General features: G+C 34.6%; 1 protein-coding gene across 2 annotated transcripts; it reads left to right on the top strand.

Moving 5' to 3' along the window:
• The first annotated feature begins 1,757 nt into the window (after positions 1 to 1,757).
• Positions 1,758 to 15,126, top strand: LOC122299288 (DExH-box ATP-dependent RNA helicase DExH3). 2 transcript variants are annotated; one of them, XM_043109436.1, is made up of 19 exons: positions 1,758 to 2,288; positions 4,215 to 4,372; positions 4,455 to 4,542; positions 4,736 to 4,981; positions 5,195 to 5,290; positions 7,237 to 7,425; positions 7,914 to 8,073; positions 8,151 to 8,281; positions 8,670 to 8,843; positions 8,925 to 9,197; positions 9,635 to 9,829; positions 10,664 to 10,867; positions 11,238 to 11,307; positions 11,409 to 11,557; positions 12,084 to 12,392; positions 12,638 to 12,697; positions 12,820 to 12,972; positions 13,058 to 13,168; positions 13,986 to 15,126. In XM_043109436.1, exons 1-19 carry the CDS (start codon positions 1,932 to 1,934, stop codon positions 14,472 to 14,474), a joined length of 3,612 nt encoding a protein of 1,203 aa, XP_042965370.1. In that variant the 5' UTR covers positions 1,758 to 1,931; the 3' UTR covers positions 14,475 to 15,126. The 2 variants fall into 2 exon arrangements, with proteins under 2 accessions (XP_042965370.1, XP_042965371.1); XM_043109437.1 differs by having other exon boundaries at positions 1,759 to 2,288; positions 4,218 to 4,372.
• The last annotated feature ends 299 nt before the right edge of the window (positions 15,127 to 15,425 follow it).

The following is a 15,425-nucleotide window of genomic DNA, read 5'->3' as shown; positions in this document are numbered from 1 at the left end:
CCTTTCGCAAAACCTCTTAAAATATTTTAACTCAAATCATTTCTAACTCATCTCATCTCAACTCAAATATCTCATTACTATTTACAAATCATCTCAACTCGACTCACTATCCAAACTAAACCTAAATAATAAGTTGCATATCACCTTAATTGCCATAATAATATTTTTTGTTCAAAAATTCTATTTCGATGTGTGGAGCACACACAGCAAAATATTTACATAACGTAATTTGATTTAGAAAAATTTTAAAATTTAACTATTATAAATCAAATATTATCATTTAAGTAATTTGAATTATATGATCCATATGCCAGCTAAATAGAATAACTCTTTTTGGTTAAGAGATTTAGGGAGAACCAATTACTTGTTTTTGTTTTAAATTAGAGGTAACAATTTTAAGAGTAATATACAATCTTATGGTATACAAGTCTCACACACATTCTTTTTTTTAAATATAATCTATCATTTATATGAATATTATATTTACCCACTTTTAGGACTGAGTAAAAATTCAAAAATCCGACTATGAATCTGGCTTTGTTCTAACTCCGACAAAATAGATTGTTTTTTTTTTTTTAAATTTAGTTGAACTCGGAGGTGTCGCTAGATCGACTCTGATCCAACTACAAATTTATACTCCAACTCTAACTCTGAATTTGACTCCAATATTGTACATATATTATAAAAATATGTATTTATATATATATATATATATCATATATACTAGTATAGTTACATAGTTATATAAGTAGAACTTACATAGTTAAATTCAGTAATATACTAGTATGAGTTAATTATTATAAAACAATATATTTATACTATAATATAAATAGACTAATGATAGTTTAGTATATATAAATATCATAATATTACTACCATGCATAATCAAATATAGAAATAAATTAGACACTAGTATTTAAATAAGCCTAATATAATAAGTTAATAACACATACTAATTTACTAAAGTATAATAACATATAATTAGACACTAGAAAGTCCAATATATAATTAAACTAGAAATAAGTTAGACATTAATATAATAACATATAATATTAATATATAATAACATGTAATTAGACACTAAAAATGATATGTAATACCATAGTCTAATAACATATAATTAGACACTATAATATAAATCAATTATAAAAATAAATTAGATTTAGTATAGAGGTATATTAGCGGTGAATGATTTAGTTTTAATTTTAAAGTTCTTGGAAAATTTGAAATTTGAATGACCACAAAAAATTCTTTTTTAAAATGTGTTAAATATGAAACTTAAAAAAAAAAAGAAAAAACCCAAAAGTGGAACCTAAATCTAACTCTGATAAAGTCAGATCAAAGCCGACATAAGTTGGAATCGAAATTGGAGTTCGAATTTGAACTCTAACAAAGTCGAAGTTAGAGTTGGATTTGAACTCCAACAAAGTTAGAGTAGGAGTCGGATTTAGGATAATACAATTCTGATCAAGTCGATGCTCACCCCTACTCACTTCTTTTAAAAAATAAGTAAATTGTGCTTGCACACATTGGACTTATTTTGTTATTAAACCATCTCAATTAATCTCATATAATCATTACAATTTTTTTAAATTTTCATATAAAATATAACAAAAAATTTAATTTTGTAAATTTTAAAATAAAAATAATATTAAAAATTTATATTCATCTAATATTTTATTTAATTTTTAATTTTTATCTATGCAATCTGTGTAACCAAAAGCCTAAAAAGAGGAAAAATAAAAAATAAAAAAATCAGTCCTGTACAAGCGAAAACCCCAGCCACTGGCAAGGCAAAACCTCTGCAGACCCCTTCTCACCTGTCTCCCTACCCACCACCCAAAACATAGCAACAGTCCGCCACCGTACCAGAACCCTTCTCTCTCTCTCTCTCTCTCTCTCTGTGGCATACTCGCAAAACCTCCTCTACCATGCCCTTCTCAGCCATTTTCCGGACGTATTTCAGAACAAACATGACCTCTTCTTCTCTTATCATGTCTCTCAGACGCACCACCACAGTTCATGTGAGGGTCCACAAAACCCTGAAACCTTCCCTGCTTACTGCCTTGACCAGGCATCGACCACCTGGGATTAGGAACTCGCATGTGCGGCCCTATTCGAGACCGCGGCTCATATGCTCGGCGGTTCAGGTCGACCGGAGGGTGAGGCATAGGAGTCTTCCTATCCCGTTTTGGGACCAGCAGAGCTCGAGTTACGGCCGGTTCGCGTACGAGGACGTCTCCAGCGACGAGTCGGACCGTGAGTTGGGGTCCTCTCAGCGGCAATTGGTCAGTTTACGACTCGCCCATTACGTTGAATTTCATTTCTTTTTATTGGTGTTATGGCATATTGTTGAGTTTGGAAAATTTTCTTTGACCATTCCAAGTGTTTAATGGTTTCAGAAGCTAGAATTTAGCTTTCGTAAGAATCGAAAGTAGTTTTGTTCAGTATTAGTTTGATTTGTTGGAGTGTCTTGTGATGCTTGTTTTTATTTTCTTAAGTGGAGAAAAGGTTTGGACCGGGGATTTATATGGCACAGCCGCGAACTATCCGTTTTCTGTAGTCCCATGTTGAGTAGCCAAAAACGTCGAGGGAAAGAAATTTACAATCTTACAACTTTAATCTTCCAAGAAAAAGAAAAATATGTCGAGTGGTGCCTTTTGCACTTATCGATAAAGAATATTAGTTATAAAAAAAATCCCTTTGGTTTTACTTATCAAGATAAATTCCTTTGGTTTTCTAGCTGCCCTATGATCATATTTTGACCTGAGTATATTATGTTTGATGAATCGATTTCACATTGTATTGATAGATATATAACTTGAAATTGACAAGCAGCTATATTGTTGGCCTTCATTATTAATTCTAGTTACTACTTGCATGCATAAAATCATAGATTACTCAGTCAATTTGTCCTGATGCCACTAGAATTGGGATTATGTTTTCTAGAATGAGTTGAATCATAGAATTAGACCAGTGGGCTCTGAACCCTCTTTTGTTTCCACTTGTCTTTTTTCGCTTTTCTTTGTTTTATAAATAAGAATCAAGGAAACCAATTCCTAAACTAGGTTTACTAAAGTTGTATTGATAAGTAGTTAAAAATTAAAAATTGAGGCAACATATCTAAGATAAAAATTCTGAAATATACACTTGGATTAATGACTTACATCTGAGAATTTTTTTAATTATAAAATTTTAAAACTCTATAAGTTTGTTTTTTGTTTGAGTATATATGTAACGTCTCAATGAAAGGTCCAAACCACATAACTTATACTCCAAAAGGACTAATGACTGATACAATTAGAGCCCCATTGGAACCTTATAAAGAGCAAGAACTTCTCCTTCCCAAACAATGTGGGATCCCATACACTACTTACCCTTATCATTATCATATGGGGTATCACAGTATAGAAGTTAGAAATCAGGCTCTCTTATTTTGAAGACACTAATCACATCCACAACCTAGACCTATTTTACTAATAGCATGTAGGGAATAAGATCCGAAATATATGAAATTAAAATGCTAGTTTGTCAGATAATCAGCAGTTTACGAATTCAATGTGAGCATGGATTGCTCTTTGTTGAGTATCGTACTAAGTGACATAAGGTGTGTGTGCCATTTTTTTTGTTTTCATTTTCATATTCTTTCTTATTGTACCAAGTTACACTTGATACATGAAACTGGGCCCAAGGCAAGATTGTGATTGATTCCAGACCTCAAATAATTTTTGCACTTTTCATATATGTATGTGTACGTGTGTAAAGGCTCAAAATATGTTTTGAACTTTAAGATTCTATATAAAGTTGCACTGCGATTACTGTTGGTCTCACTCTTTGATCTACTTGCTTACTATGTTCATTTCAACTGCCCATGTGATATAGATGGACTATGATGTTTGGATCAGAGTATGTGAACATTTTACATGTTGTACTTTATTAATACATTTTACATGTTGTACTTTATTAATAATATGTGATTGTTTTAATTGAGCAGTTACACTGTCATTTTGGAATGTTGTTAAGCACTGGTGATTTCGTGTCACGCATTTCATTTTTCTACACGTTAATGTTTCTTGCTATATATTCTTTATGGTGCTGTGGTCTCATGCATTCATCAATTTACTTGTCAATAGATGCTTCTTCTATGTTTGTGTGTAACGTGCATTTCTGATAGATAGAGTGCTTGTCTTTTTGCAATGTTGATTTATTGTTAGCAGTGCACTTCAACTCTTGATAATATTGATGGGTGGAGATGGAAGTTAACTATGCTGCTTCGTGACAAAGATGAGCAAGAAGTGGTGTCACGGGAAAAAAAAGATAGACGTGATTTTGAGCAACTTTCAGCATTGGCTAGCAGAATGGGTTTACATAGGTGTTTAATTAAATCTATATAGTAATATTTCGTAATATAATTAGATATCTTCTGTGGCTTATAATATTTTTTTTTTTGGCAGCCGTCAATATGCAAAAGTTGTCGTATTTAGTAAAGTCCCTCTGCCAAATTACAGATCTGACCTGGATGATAAGCGACCACAGAGAGAGGTATTTTCTTGTGTCCTCACTCTTATCTCTTATCTGCATCTTTAGTTTACTTCTTGTTTGGAGAAAAGGGATGACTTGCTTCTCTTTGACCATTTTGTGAAATGCTAAAAGTATGTGTATAATTCCTGAGGGTACTAGATTTTGAATCTTAGTGAATCCAGGGTGGTTTACTTAATATGTTGCGTGCCAACAGGTGATCTTACCTTTGGGATTGCAAAGAGAAGTAGATGGTCATCTCAAAGCCTATCTTTCTAAAAATCCTATGCGTAGTGGAAGTTTCTCAGATAATTCATTGTCAAGTGCAAGCAGTGTTGGAAATGTTGATAATGATGAGGGGTTTTACAAGCAGCAGGAGCCCTCGATACCAAATAGTGCTGCCATGGAAAAAATTTTCCGACCGAAAAGTTTGCAATTGCGAAGTAAACAACAGATATGGCAGGTCTGTCTGAAACCAAGGAACCTTCTGGAGTACTTTCTTTTTTCTTTAGTAATCCTATCTGGCACTTCTGCCTTTGTTATTTTTCAAAATTTATGTATTCCCTCAAAACCTAACAATCCATTAATTAGTCTGAAAAATACCATATTATGATTTCTTTTCCCTTGTCACTATTAAATAACTTAAGTGTTTTGCTAAGTATCTGTTCTTCTATAGGAATCTACTGAAGGTCAAAAGATGCTTGAATTTCGTAGAAGTCTCCCTGCATTTAAAGAGAAAGATGCGTTATTAACAGCCATTTCTGAAAATCAGGTGAGTTATCATTGTTTGGTTACCATTGTAGATTACAATTAACTTTCTTACCTTTAATTTCTTTTTTCTTCCTTTTTTGACAAGCAAGAATCAAATTTTATTGAATCATAGAAAGAGGCGCAGCCGTAGCACACAGGATGTATACAAGAGAAAACGCCTAATTACGAGAAGTGATGGATACAAGGAACTCACTAAAACTAACTCCATCAAAATCTATAGCTGTAGTCCAGAGAAAAAAAAAAAAGTTTTAAAAGAGAGACATTCTAATGAGCATTCCCGATCTTCAAAGCTCCTGTCATTCCTTTCCCTCCAAATACATCTTTGAACGCCTCGTCTCTACATTACCTGTTGTGCCAAAATTAAATTGTGGAGCCATCTCCCACCACATATCTGGTATGCCTAGAGAATTCATTGTGACCTCTTCTAATATTCTTCCCAATGCCACTCTATAAGCTTCTTTTGCTTCATTTGAATACCAACCTCCCTAGGCACCCCCATACTTGTCTACATGCATGAGTTTCCTGAAGAAGAAATTAATCACTAATGTCTTTTATGACTTCCATTAATAATTAATTTGCTATATGCATTGTAATTTATACAAGTTTTTCATTAATTTTTTTTTTTACAAGTAAGAAGATATTTTATTGATATTCAAATAGGCATAGCCCAAGTACACAAGAAGTATACATGTGATTACACCTAGTTAGGAACTAGAAATAGATACAAGGAAATCATGAAAGTGAGACCATTAAAGTCAAGAACTATGGCCCACATAAATAAAGTCTTCTAGAAAAGACTCTTAAAATCTTCCGAGGAGCACTCTCTCGATCCTCAAAATTTTGGTCATTCCTTTTACTCCAAATGCACCAAAGTAGACAAATGGGAGCCATCTTCCACACAGCTGCAATATCCCCTCAACCCCTTCCAACTAGCTAAAATAGGTCAACGACCCTCCCTAGCATAACCCATGCTAATCCCATTTTGCTGAAAAGTAATTCCATGAGGCCCTTGCAAACTCACAATGTAAAGTAAATGATCAACTGTTTCGCTGCTATTTCTGCACATACAGCACCAATCATAAGGATAAACCCACATTTCCTTAGGTTGTCAATGGTCATGATCTTCCCTAAGGATGTGGTCCAAACAAAAAAAGCAGCATTAAGAGGTGCTTTACTTCTCTAAATGCTCTTCCAAGGAAAGTGATTACTAGCTTGAGTAGTAAGAACCTCATAGAAAGAGCATACAGAAAAATTTCCTTTACTAGAAGGAGACCAAACAACTTATCCACCACTGTATCATCAGTTCCAATGGTGTATAACAGTTTAAAGAATTCAACAAGGGCACCAACCTCCCAATCATGTGCCTCCCTTTTGAGGTTTTCGCTAACAAGTTAAAAAATTCCATTATTGTTATGTTGTTGTAAAAGATGCAAGAAATAATAATAAATATTTATTTTTTCAGTACTTAACAATGAACAATCATCTGGAACATTCTGGACTTATCCAATGCACTCTAGAATTTTAACATTGACAGGAATCCTTTCTACCATTTGTCTACTTGTCAGGCCATATATTTCTTTCAATCCAGACACTAAATTAGACCATTTTCTGTTATTGGAAAAAGAACGCTCTGTTCTGTGCCAAAGGAATTTAAAAACAGCAGGCTGGGTGGGAAAAAAAATAAAAATTTTTGTCACTAGTGCTTTATGTTATCCTGAATGTCATTTCATACTGGGGAAGTTTATTTTCCATAACACTGCTGTAAAGCTATCATGTGCACTTTTTTATAAACTGAAGTGTCACAGAGGTAAATTTGCAGTACCAGGTAGGCATACAGAGTTGACCTTGATCAACGAGTTCCCCATTTCTTTTCAAAGTTCTCAGTGTAGATAACATGATTTGCATCGACTCGAAATTAGTCCGCTAATGTCATATATGATTTTGCAGGTCATTGTTGTCTCAGGTGAAACTGGCTGCGGCAAAACCACACAACTTCCTCAATACATCTTGGAATCTGAAATTGAGGCTGCTCGTGGAGCTGTCTGTAGTATTATATGTACTCAGCCAAGACGAATATCTGCCATGTCAGTTTCTGAAAGAGTTGCTGCAGAACGAGGGGAGAAACTGGGAGAATCTGTAAGTTTTGGCTGATCTTATTACTCTTGCTTCAACAACTTAAAGCCATGTTTGGTAAGTCCAATTTTCAAAGTTTTTCAAAAAAATTTCGACATCAAACCAAATATGTTTCAATCTTAAAAAAAAAAATTGTTCTTTCAACTTTTTTTCAAATCATTTGCCTACATTTCAATGAAAAGTAAAAAACACAAACTAAAACAACCTTTACAAAGACTAAAGCAAAAATATCCTAAAAATATTATATATAAACAAAATTTCAACTCTTCCCATCCACTTTCACAAATCCAATAAAACATGTTTTTGAAAAAATATATTCAAGTTTTCCTATCTGCCTTCACATAACCCAATAAAAAACACATCTAATAAATTTCGAAAACAATTCTCAAAATTTAATTAACCAAACATGGCCTAAACTTGCCAAATATTTTCATTATTCTTTAGCGGAACAAAATTTGACTGTCCCCAATTAAATATTATCCTTTTGAAAGGTTGGATACAAAGTTCGGCTGGAGGGAATGAAAGGGAGAGATACTCGCCTTCTTTTTTGCACCACTGGAATATTGTTGAGGAGATTACTTATCGACAGAAATTTGAAAGGTGTAACTCATGTTATTGTCGATGAGATTCATGAGCGTGGAATGAATGAAGGTAATGTTAAGAATTGACTTCCTTTTTGTTTGTCAGTTTATCAAATGTGATGTTTGATGTTTTTTGTTTTCTGCCAGATTTTCTTCTTATTGTCCTGAAAGATCTCCTCCCTCGTAGACCGGAATTAAGGCTGATTTTGATGAGTGCAACCCTAAATGCTGAGCTTTTCTCTTCCTACTTTGGTGGTGCTCCAACAAGGCATATTCCTGTAAGTTTTCAGGATGGTAATCACTAATAATATATGTACGTTTGAACCGCACCACATATTCAATGAGCAATCATAACTTCTCCCCTTGTAAGAACAAAGTGTAGGAAGGTTGTGGGTCGAATCACCAGGTCTGTGTGGAACTTACCGGTAAAAAAATTATTCCATTTGTAATGGGTCTAATAATGTTTTCTTAGTTGTTTGATTCATTGGTTCTTACTTGTCTGCTTAATTTTTGGGTGGTGATAAAATTGGAAGTACAGATTCCTTTACTCTGTTTTTGATCCTCTTTTACATCTACAAGAAAAAGAGAGGATATGACATGATCTGAATGTAAATAATGGTGGACTGACCTTTTTTCTTGGGCTTTTTTGTCCAATTTAAATTTCAGGGTTTTACATACCCAGTGCGCACACATTTTCTGGAGAATATCCTGGAAATGACGGGATATCGATTGACACCCTATAATCAAATTGATGATTATGGTCAAGAAAAGGTGTGGAAAATGCAGAAACAAGCGCAAGCTCTTAGGAAAAGGAAGAGCCAGATTGCTTCTACTGTTGAGGTACACAAATTTTGTGAGCTTATCTGGTTTTTGTTGTTTGTTCTTGGTTCTATAGCAATCTATTCCTGCCCTTGTGAATAGGATGCACTTGAAGCTGCTGACTTTAAGGAGTGCAGCATACGTACTCAGGAGTCTTTATCCTGTTGGAATCCGGATTCAATTGGCTTTAACCTCATTGAGCACGTGCTCTGCCACATAGTCAGAAAAGAAAGGCCTGGTGCCATTTTGGTTTTTATGACTGGTTGGGATGACATAAATACTTTGAAGGACCAACTCCAAGCTCATCCTCTCTTGGGTGATCCGGGAAGGGTGTTGCTGCTTGCATGCCATGGATCCATGGCAAGTTCTGAGCAGGTGATTGCATTATTTATCCTTTATTGTCTTCTCTATTCATGTATATTACCATGATCTTGTCATGGAAAAATATTTGAAACTATTAATATATTCTAGTAAATTCTTGGGCTATGCGTATTTACTTGGTAATAAAATTCTCTTATTATTTATCCAAATATATATATATATATTCCCGTAAATTAGATCCTTTTTTAGGCATCAAGTAAGTCAGTAATGTGTTTTCGTATGAATTATTATTGATCAATCACATCCCTTTTGCCTTGAATTATATATCCATTTACTCTTGGTAGTTTGCACTGAAGATGACTACAGCATTGCTTCATTCTAGCATTTGTGTGTTTTACATCATATCTTATGTACAGGTTAAGATATGAATTGTAACATTCATCTAGTGATTGTAGATTTTCCTGATTCTTTTTTATTTGTTTTGCTTACAGAGGCTAATATTTGATAAGCCTGAAGATGGAGTAAGGAAAATAGTTCTAGCTACAAATATGGCTGAGACTAGTATCACCATCAACGATGTCGTTTTTGTGGTTGATTGTGGAAAGGCAAAAGAGACATCATATGATGCACTAAATAACACTCCTTGTTTGCTGCCAACATGGATATCAAAGGCTGCTGCTCGTCAAGTAAGATCATTATGTTCTGAAGTTAATTATCATGTCCAGATTAAGAGATTATATCTGACATGAGACAGTATTTTTTCTACTTTGGATTTTTCTTTGTTCCGTTCACAAAATGCATCAGTTACTGTCATATGTGCATGCCCAATCTTGTAGCAGGATCCTTGTCAAAATGCTTTCCCTTATGCTGTTCATCATCAATATCATAAACCTGTCATAGCAGGTCTATTTGTGTTTGGTTGATGGCTCACTTGCGTCAGCTAAACAACCTTATTTTGTTTCTTGTATTTGCTTTTTTTAACAAGGTTAGAGGTTTGCTCCCTTTCCATTTAATAATGATTTAAACACCTTCAATTTAAATCTTGGTTTAGCTAAGTACACACACTTGTTCTGGACTGACACAAGTAGTGTCCTTTGAATCCACTAATGGACATTACTTATATATATTAAAAAAAAAAAAAAAAAAAAAGAAAAACTTCCACTTGCATTGTAGTGCACTTATGGTTGTATAATGTATGATGTAACTAGGAGCTTTAAAACCCTCTTGGACTTCTATGAAGTTCATATCAAGGCCCAAGAAAGGAAGTGGAAGTGAGTGGGAATTTGTTTGTGTATGTCGTCCTGGATAAAGTCATCCCGTTTATCCAAGTGAAGGTGCTCATGAAACTCATTCGCAGAAGTTGTGCCACACAATGTATGGCTTAAGTGCCGCCAAAAAATAAATTTTGGATTATTTAGGAGTTATATAGCACTCAGTTTAATTTTTAAGGTGTTTCATTCCGAGTTCTGATTCTTCTTATTGAAAACTGATAATATTAGTTTTTCACTTCTGTGTCGTAGAGGAGGGGAAGAGCTGGTCGAGTTCAACCTGGCGAGTGTTACCATCTCTATCCCAGATGCGTACATGATGCTTTTGCTGATTATCAATTGCCAGAACTTCTAAGGACACCATTACAGTCATTATGTTTACAAATCAAAAGTTTGCAACTTGGGAGTATTTCACAATTTTTATCTAGGGCATTGCAGTCGCCAGAACCTCTATCGGTAAATTTCAAGTCAAGTTTGCTTCTCAGAATCTGCAGTTTTTCTATTGCTTTTTAAGTAAATTTTTTTAATAATGCCCCTATTTTTTTCTGATTCTATGGTGATTTTTAGGTTGTGTTTGGCCACTTGAAATTTTCATCTCAAACTCAAAATTCTCATCTCATCATTACAACTTTTCCAAATCCCAATACAAAATATAATAAATAATTCAAATTTTTCTTAACTTTTTCAAATCCCAAAACAATAATAATATTAAAATATAATATTTTAATATTTTATCTTAAAACTCAAAATTTTCATCTGAAAATTCTTAGTGGCCAAGCAAAACCTTAGTTTCATGTCAGTTCTTTCAATCATGTTTATGGTGTAGGTTCAAAATGCTGTAGAATACTTGAAGGTCATTGGGGCTTTGGATGAGAATGAAAATCTGACTTTGCTAGGTATGGAAATTGTACATGCACACACACCAGCTTTTATTTATGTTTCTATGCTGTTTCAAGGAATTGCTTGTGGTAAATATCCATCATGACATTGCTAGCAGGACGCAACTTGTCGATGCTTCCAGTTGAGCCAAAACTTGGGAAAATGCTCATATTTGGGGCTATTTTCAACTGTCTAGATCCAATCATGACCGTTGTTGCTGGCCTGAGTGTCAGAGATCCATTTCTGATGCCATTCGACAAGAAGGATGTATGTATCATCCTCTGTTCAACAATATATATTGACGTTTTTATATGTTCTAGTATGTATTAGTTAGTGTGTTAATTTATGTTCAGCTTCCCTGCATCCCAGCATGATGTACTTTTGAGTCATTTGGAATTGGTATGGTTCTTCCCTTTATACCTATCCTCTGATTGAACTGTGAGTGATCATCTACAAACTGAATACAAATTAAAAAAAAAAAAAAAAGAAACTGAATACAAATGTATGACATTATGTATAAAGCACATAATTTTGAACTGTGGATTAAAAGTAAGGGAATAGAATTGTTGAGATCATAAATTGATTGTGAGTGCTGCTGGAGAAGTTGGAATATGTAGGTGTAAGACATTCAACTTGGAAGAGCCGCTGCATTTGTTAACTTGTTTTCCTTTACATAAATGCTGTCAAGAATGACTTATGCTGCTTGTATCAGACTTCCAGTTAGTATCAGGTATCAGGTTCTCAAATACCAAGGACTGAGGAATCACATTTTGTCCTTTTCTCATTTTTACAGCTTGCAGAGTCAGCAAAAGCGCAATTCTCAGGCCGTGAATATAGTGACCATCTTGCACTTGTCCGAGCTTATGAGGGTTGGAAAGTTGCTGAAAGACAGCAATCTGGTTATGAGTACTGCTGGAAAAATTTCCTTTCTGTTCAAACCCTGAAAGCCATTGACTCTCTTCGGAAGCAGTTTTTCTGTTTGCTCAAGGATAGCGGTCTAGTTGATCACAACACTGATAACTGCAATAGATGGAGCCATGATGAGCATCTTATCCGAGCAGTCATCTGTGCAGGCTTGTTTCCTGGAATATGTTCTGTTGTGGTAAGTCAGGAGCAACCCCCCTCCTCCCCCTCCACACAGTCAGAAGGTGTACATATAGATATATCTTTTTATTTTTGGTCTTGCTTTTCTTTTAAGCAGAAGTTCCATTTAGCAAAAAGAGAAAGGAATTTGAATGTATTAATCTGGCTGGCCAATAGCCTCCTGAAAGTATATTTATCTCTTAGGCATGCCAATGACTTGTTCTGTGTTATATAGCATGCACTGATAAAATTTTGGTTCCACAGAACAAAGAGAAGTCAATTACATTAAAAACCATGGAGGATGGTCAAGTACTTCTGTACTCGGTTAGTTTCTTGTCTTTCAGCTCCTTATGTAGATCTTACGTGCAACATCATCATTTGAGAACTCTAATGCATCAAAATTCTGATTGCACTTGTGGTTTTTAATTGTCAACTCCATCGAATAGAATTCTGTGAATGCTGCGGTACCCAAAATTCCATATCCATGGCTGGTTTTCAACGAAAAGGTGAAAGTGAATTCTGTATTCCTCCGGGACTCAACTGGTGTGTCTGATTCTCTGCTGCTCTTATTTGGAGGGAACATTTCCAGGGGTGGCTTAGTAAGTTCTTTCACTTCAGTATGCTAATTGCTTCCAGGATGTATTATTGATGGAAAGCACTGACGCTATAACTGGCTTTTGATAGGATGGGCACCTAAAAATGTTGGGAGGATACTTGGAGTTTTTCATGAAACCTGCTTTAGCAGATACTTATATAAGCTTAAAGAGAGGACTTGAAGAATTGATACGGATGAAAGTAAGAGTTGACCATTTTTTCCAGCTCAAAAGTCAGATAAATAGGAATCGCCGCAGATGATCTGTTTCAGTCTTATTTCTTGATCCAAAGTTTTCTCTCTCTCCACACTTGCATGCAAGAACACATAATTCATTTATAAGCACGAACTTCATAAACTATAATTTGATTGGCCTGAAATACCAATCAATAATTTCATAGATGTTCAATATTTAGATAAGGAACTTAAAAAGAATGGAGCAGTAAAACTCCAAAAGGAAAGAGTTAATAATTTAAATGACTGCAAAATCAAGGTTAGTTGCCCCACTCTATCAGCTAACTTAGCAGTTTGCAAATATTTTTTTTAAAAAAAAGTAAAAGGTAAATCTTATGAACAATATCTACGTCTAGGGTAACATAGCCACTCTAGAATGGACCCATTATAATACCGCCCGCTGTAAATATATAATCTTTCTATTTTCAATTAGGTGTTTCTCTTGTATATGTCATGTGTATTTGGGCTTGCGTTTTGAATTATCAATAAAACTTTATTACCTAAATAAAAAATAAATAAATAAATACAGCCCACTCGAATATAATCCACGCCAGATATTTATGGGTGTAACTAATGAAGGGATCTTACAAGGATCAATAAATTTTCTTTTTACCTATCAAAAAAAAGAAAAAAAAACTAATGAAGGGATCAAAGCTTCAATGAATTGGGCACTATGAAAAAAAAGGTTTCATGAACACATCACTTATTGCTAGTAAATAAATTTGTGTTTGTGTCTGTGTATTTTTGTTGATGTATACATTGATTCCTTGCTTCTTTCTTGGGCAGCTTTTGGATCCCAAGCTGGACATAAAGTCGCACGATGAGCTCCTGTTGGCTGTAAGATTACTGGTCTCAGAGGACCAATCCAATGGTAGATTTGTCTTCAATCGCCAGATGCCAACACCCTCAAAAAAGAAGATGAAAGAGACGCTACCAGGAACCCTTTTGAAAGGTGGAGGTGAGGGTGGTAATTCAAAGAATCTGCTACAAACATTGCTTGCCAGGGCAGGACATGAAGCACCCACCTACAAGACAAGACAACTGAAAAACAACCAGTTCCGTTCCACTGTGATCTTTAATGGGTTGAATTTTTCCGGGCAACCTTGCAGCAGTAAGAAACTTGCAGAAAAAGATGCAGCTACTGAGGCTCTGCTGTGGTTGAAGGGTGAGAGCCATTCAACTCCCACAGATATTGATCACGTGTCTGTGCTTCTAAAGAAGAACAAGAAGAAGGATCAGAAAAGAACCTCAATCCGTGGTGCGAAGTGGGGTTAATCAGATAGAGGAATTTATTGTTATTTCTTACCAACAAAAAATTCCTAGTCCCAAGTGAAAGGTTTCCCAGAACAGGATGGGAGTTCATATCTTTCCAGAGATGAAGTGGCAACCAGATTGGGGGGGATAAAATCATAAGTAGGAGCTGACCTTAGTGAACTCTAGAATATATTTCTGGACATGAAGTTAGAACTGGAGGAGATGCTACAGTTTATGATATCTATGACAGGTGCTGACATTATAGAATCTTATAATTCTGGAAGGGGATAACATTACATGGAGGCCAAAGGTGGAGATTCTGCCTCAAGTGTCAAGCACCAATGTAGACGGATAATGGCTATATTTTTATGGAGGTTGATTATTGCTGCATAAGAAATATACCTTAACCCTTGTTACATGGAGGTTTCAGTGCAGTGGTGAAGTAGTGAAAGGTGAAAACAGACAATTTTGCAGTATTTATCAAAGATAGAAGAAGCTTAAAGCAAAAATGTACAAATTAGACCAATTTATGCAACCCATTTTTGGTCAATCCTATGCCACCTGATAGTCAGGACCATGTATCTGACTTATATACAAATAGACATGACTGGTCCAGGCTTTAATACCTTATTGAATTGTAGCCCAATGTTATTAATTAAAGAGCATTTCAGCATCTCAATCTTTATAAATGTTAGGTTATTTACTTACCTTTGATGATTAAGTTATCCTCACTATGAACAATGGGATGATATGTTCTCAAGGAACTCACAAAGAAAGAGTGAGGAATGGTACTCAATTGTTATAAGATGAGATGATTTTAGATAGAAGATGAATGTTGAATAAAATATTATTTTTTAATATTATTATTGTTTTGAGATTAGAAAAAGTTGAATTGTTTATTATATTTTATTTGAAAATTAAAAAAAAAAATTGTAATAATGAAATGAGATAAAATGAAACCGTTTCTATTTC

The sequence above is a fragment of the Carya illinoinensis genome, chromosome 16 (genome assembly GCF_018687715.1).
Source record: "Carya illinoinensis cultivar Pawnee chromosome 16, C.illinoinensisPawnee_v1, whole genome shotgun sequence".
Lineage (NCBI taxonomy): Eukaryota > Viridiplantae > Streptophyta > Magnoliopsida > Fagales > Juglandaceae > Carya > Carya illinoinensis.
This window is presented reverse-complemented; position numbering and strand designations above follow the sequence as displayed.

Excerpts from the sequence above, each read along its gene's own strand:
- LOC122299288 (XM_043109436.1), top strand. The coding sequence starts at position 1,932 with ATGCCCTTCTCAGCCATTTTCCGGACGTATTTCAGAACAAACATGACC. Across the intron at positions 12,393-12,637 it reads CTGGAATATGTTCTGTTGTG|AACAAAGAGAAGTCAATTAC; the intron begins GTAAGTCAGGAG and ends TTGGTTCCACAG. Across the intron at positions 12,973-13,057 it reads ACATTTCCAGGGGTGGCTTA|GATGGGCACCTAAAAATGTT; the intron begins GTAAGTTCTTTC and ends GGCTTTTGATAG.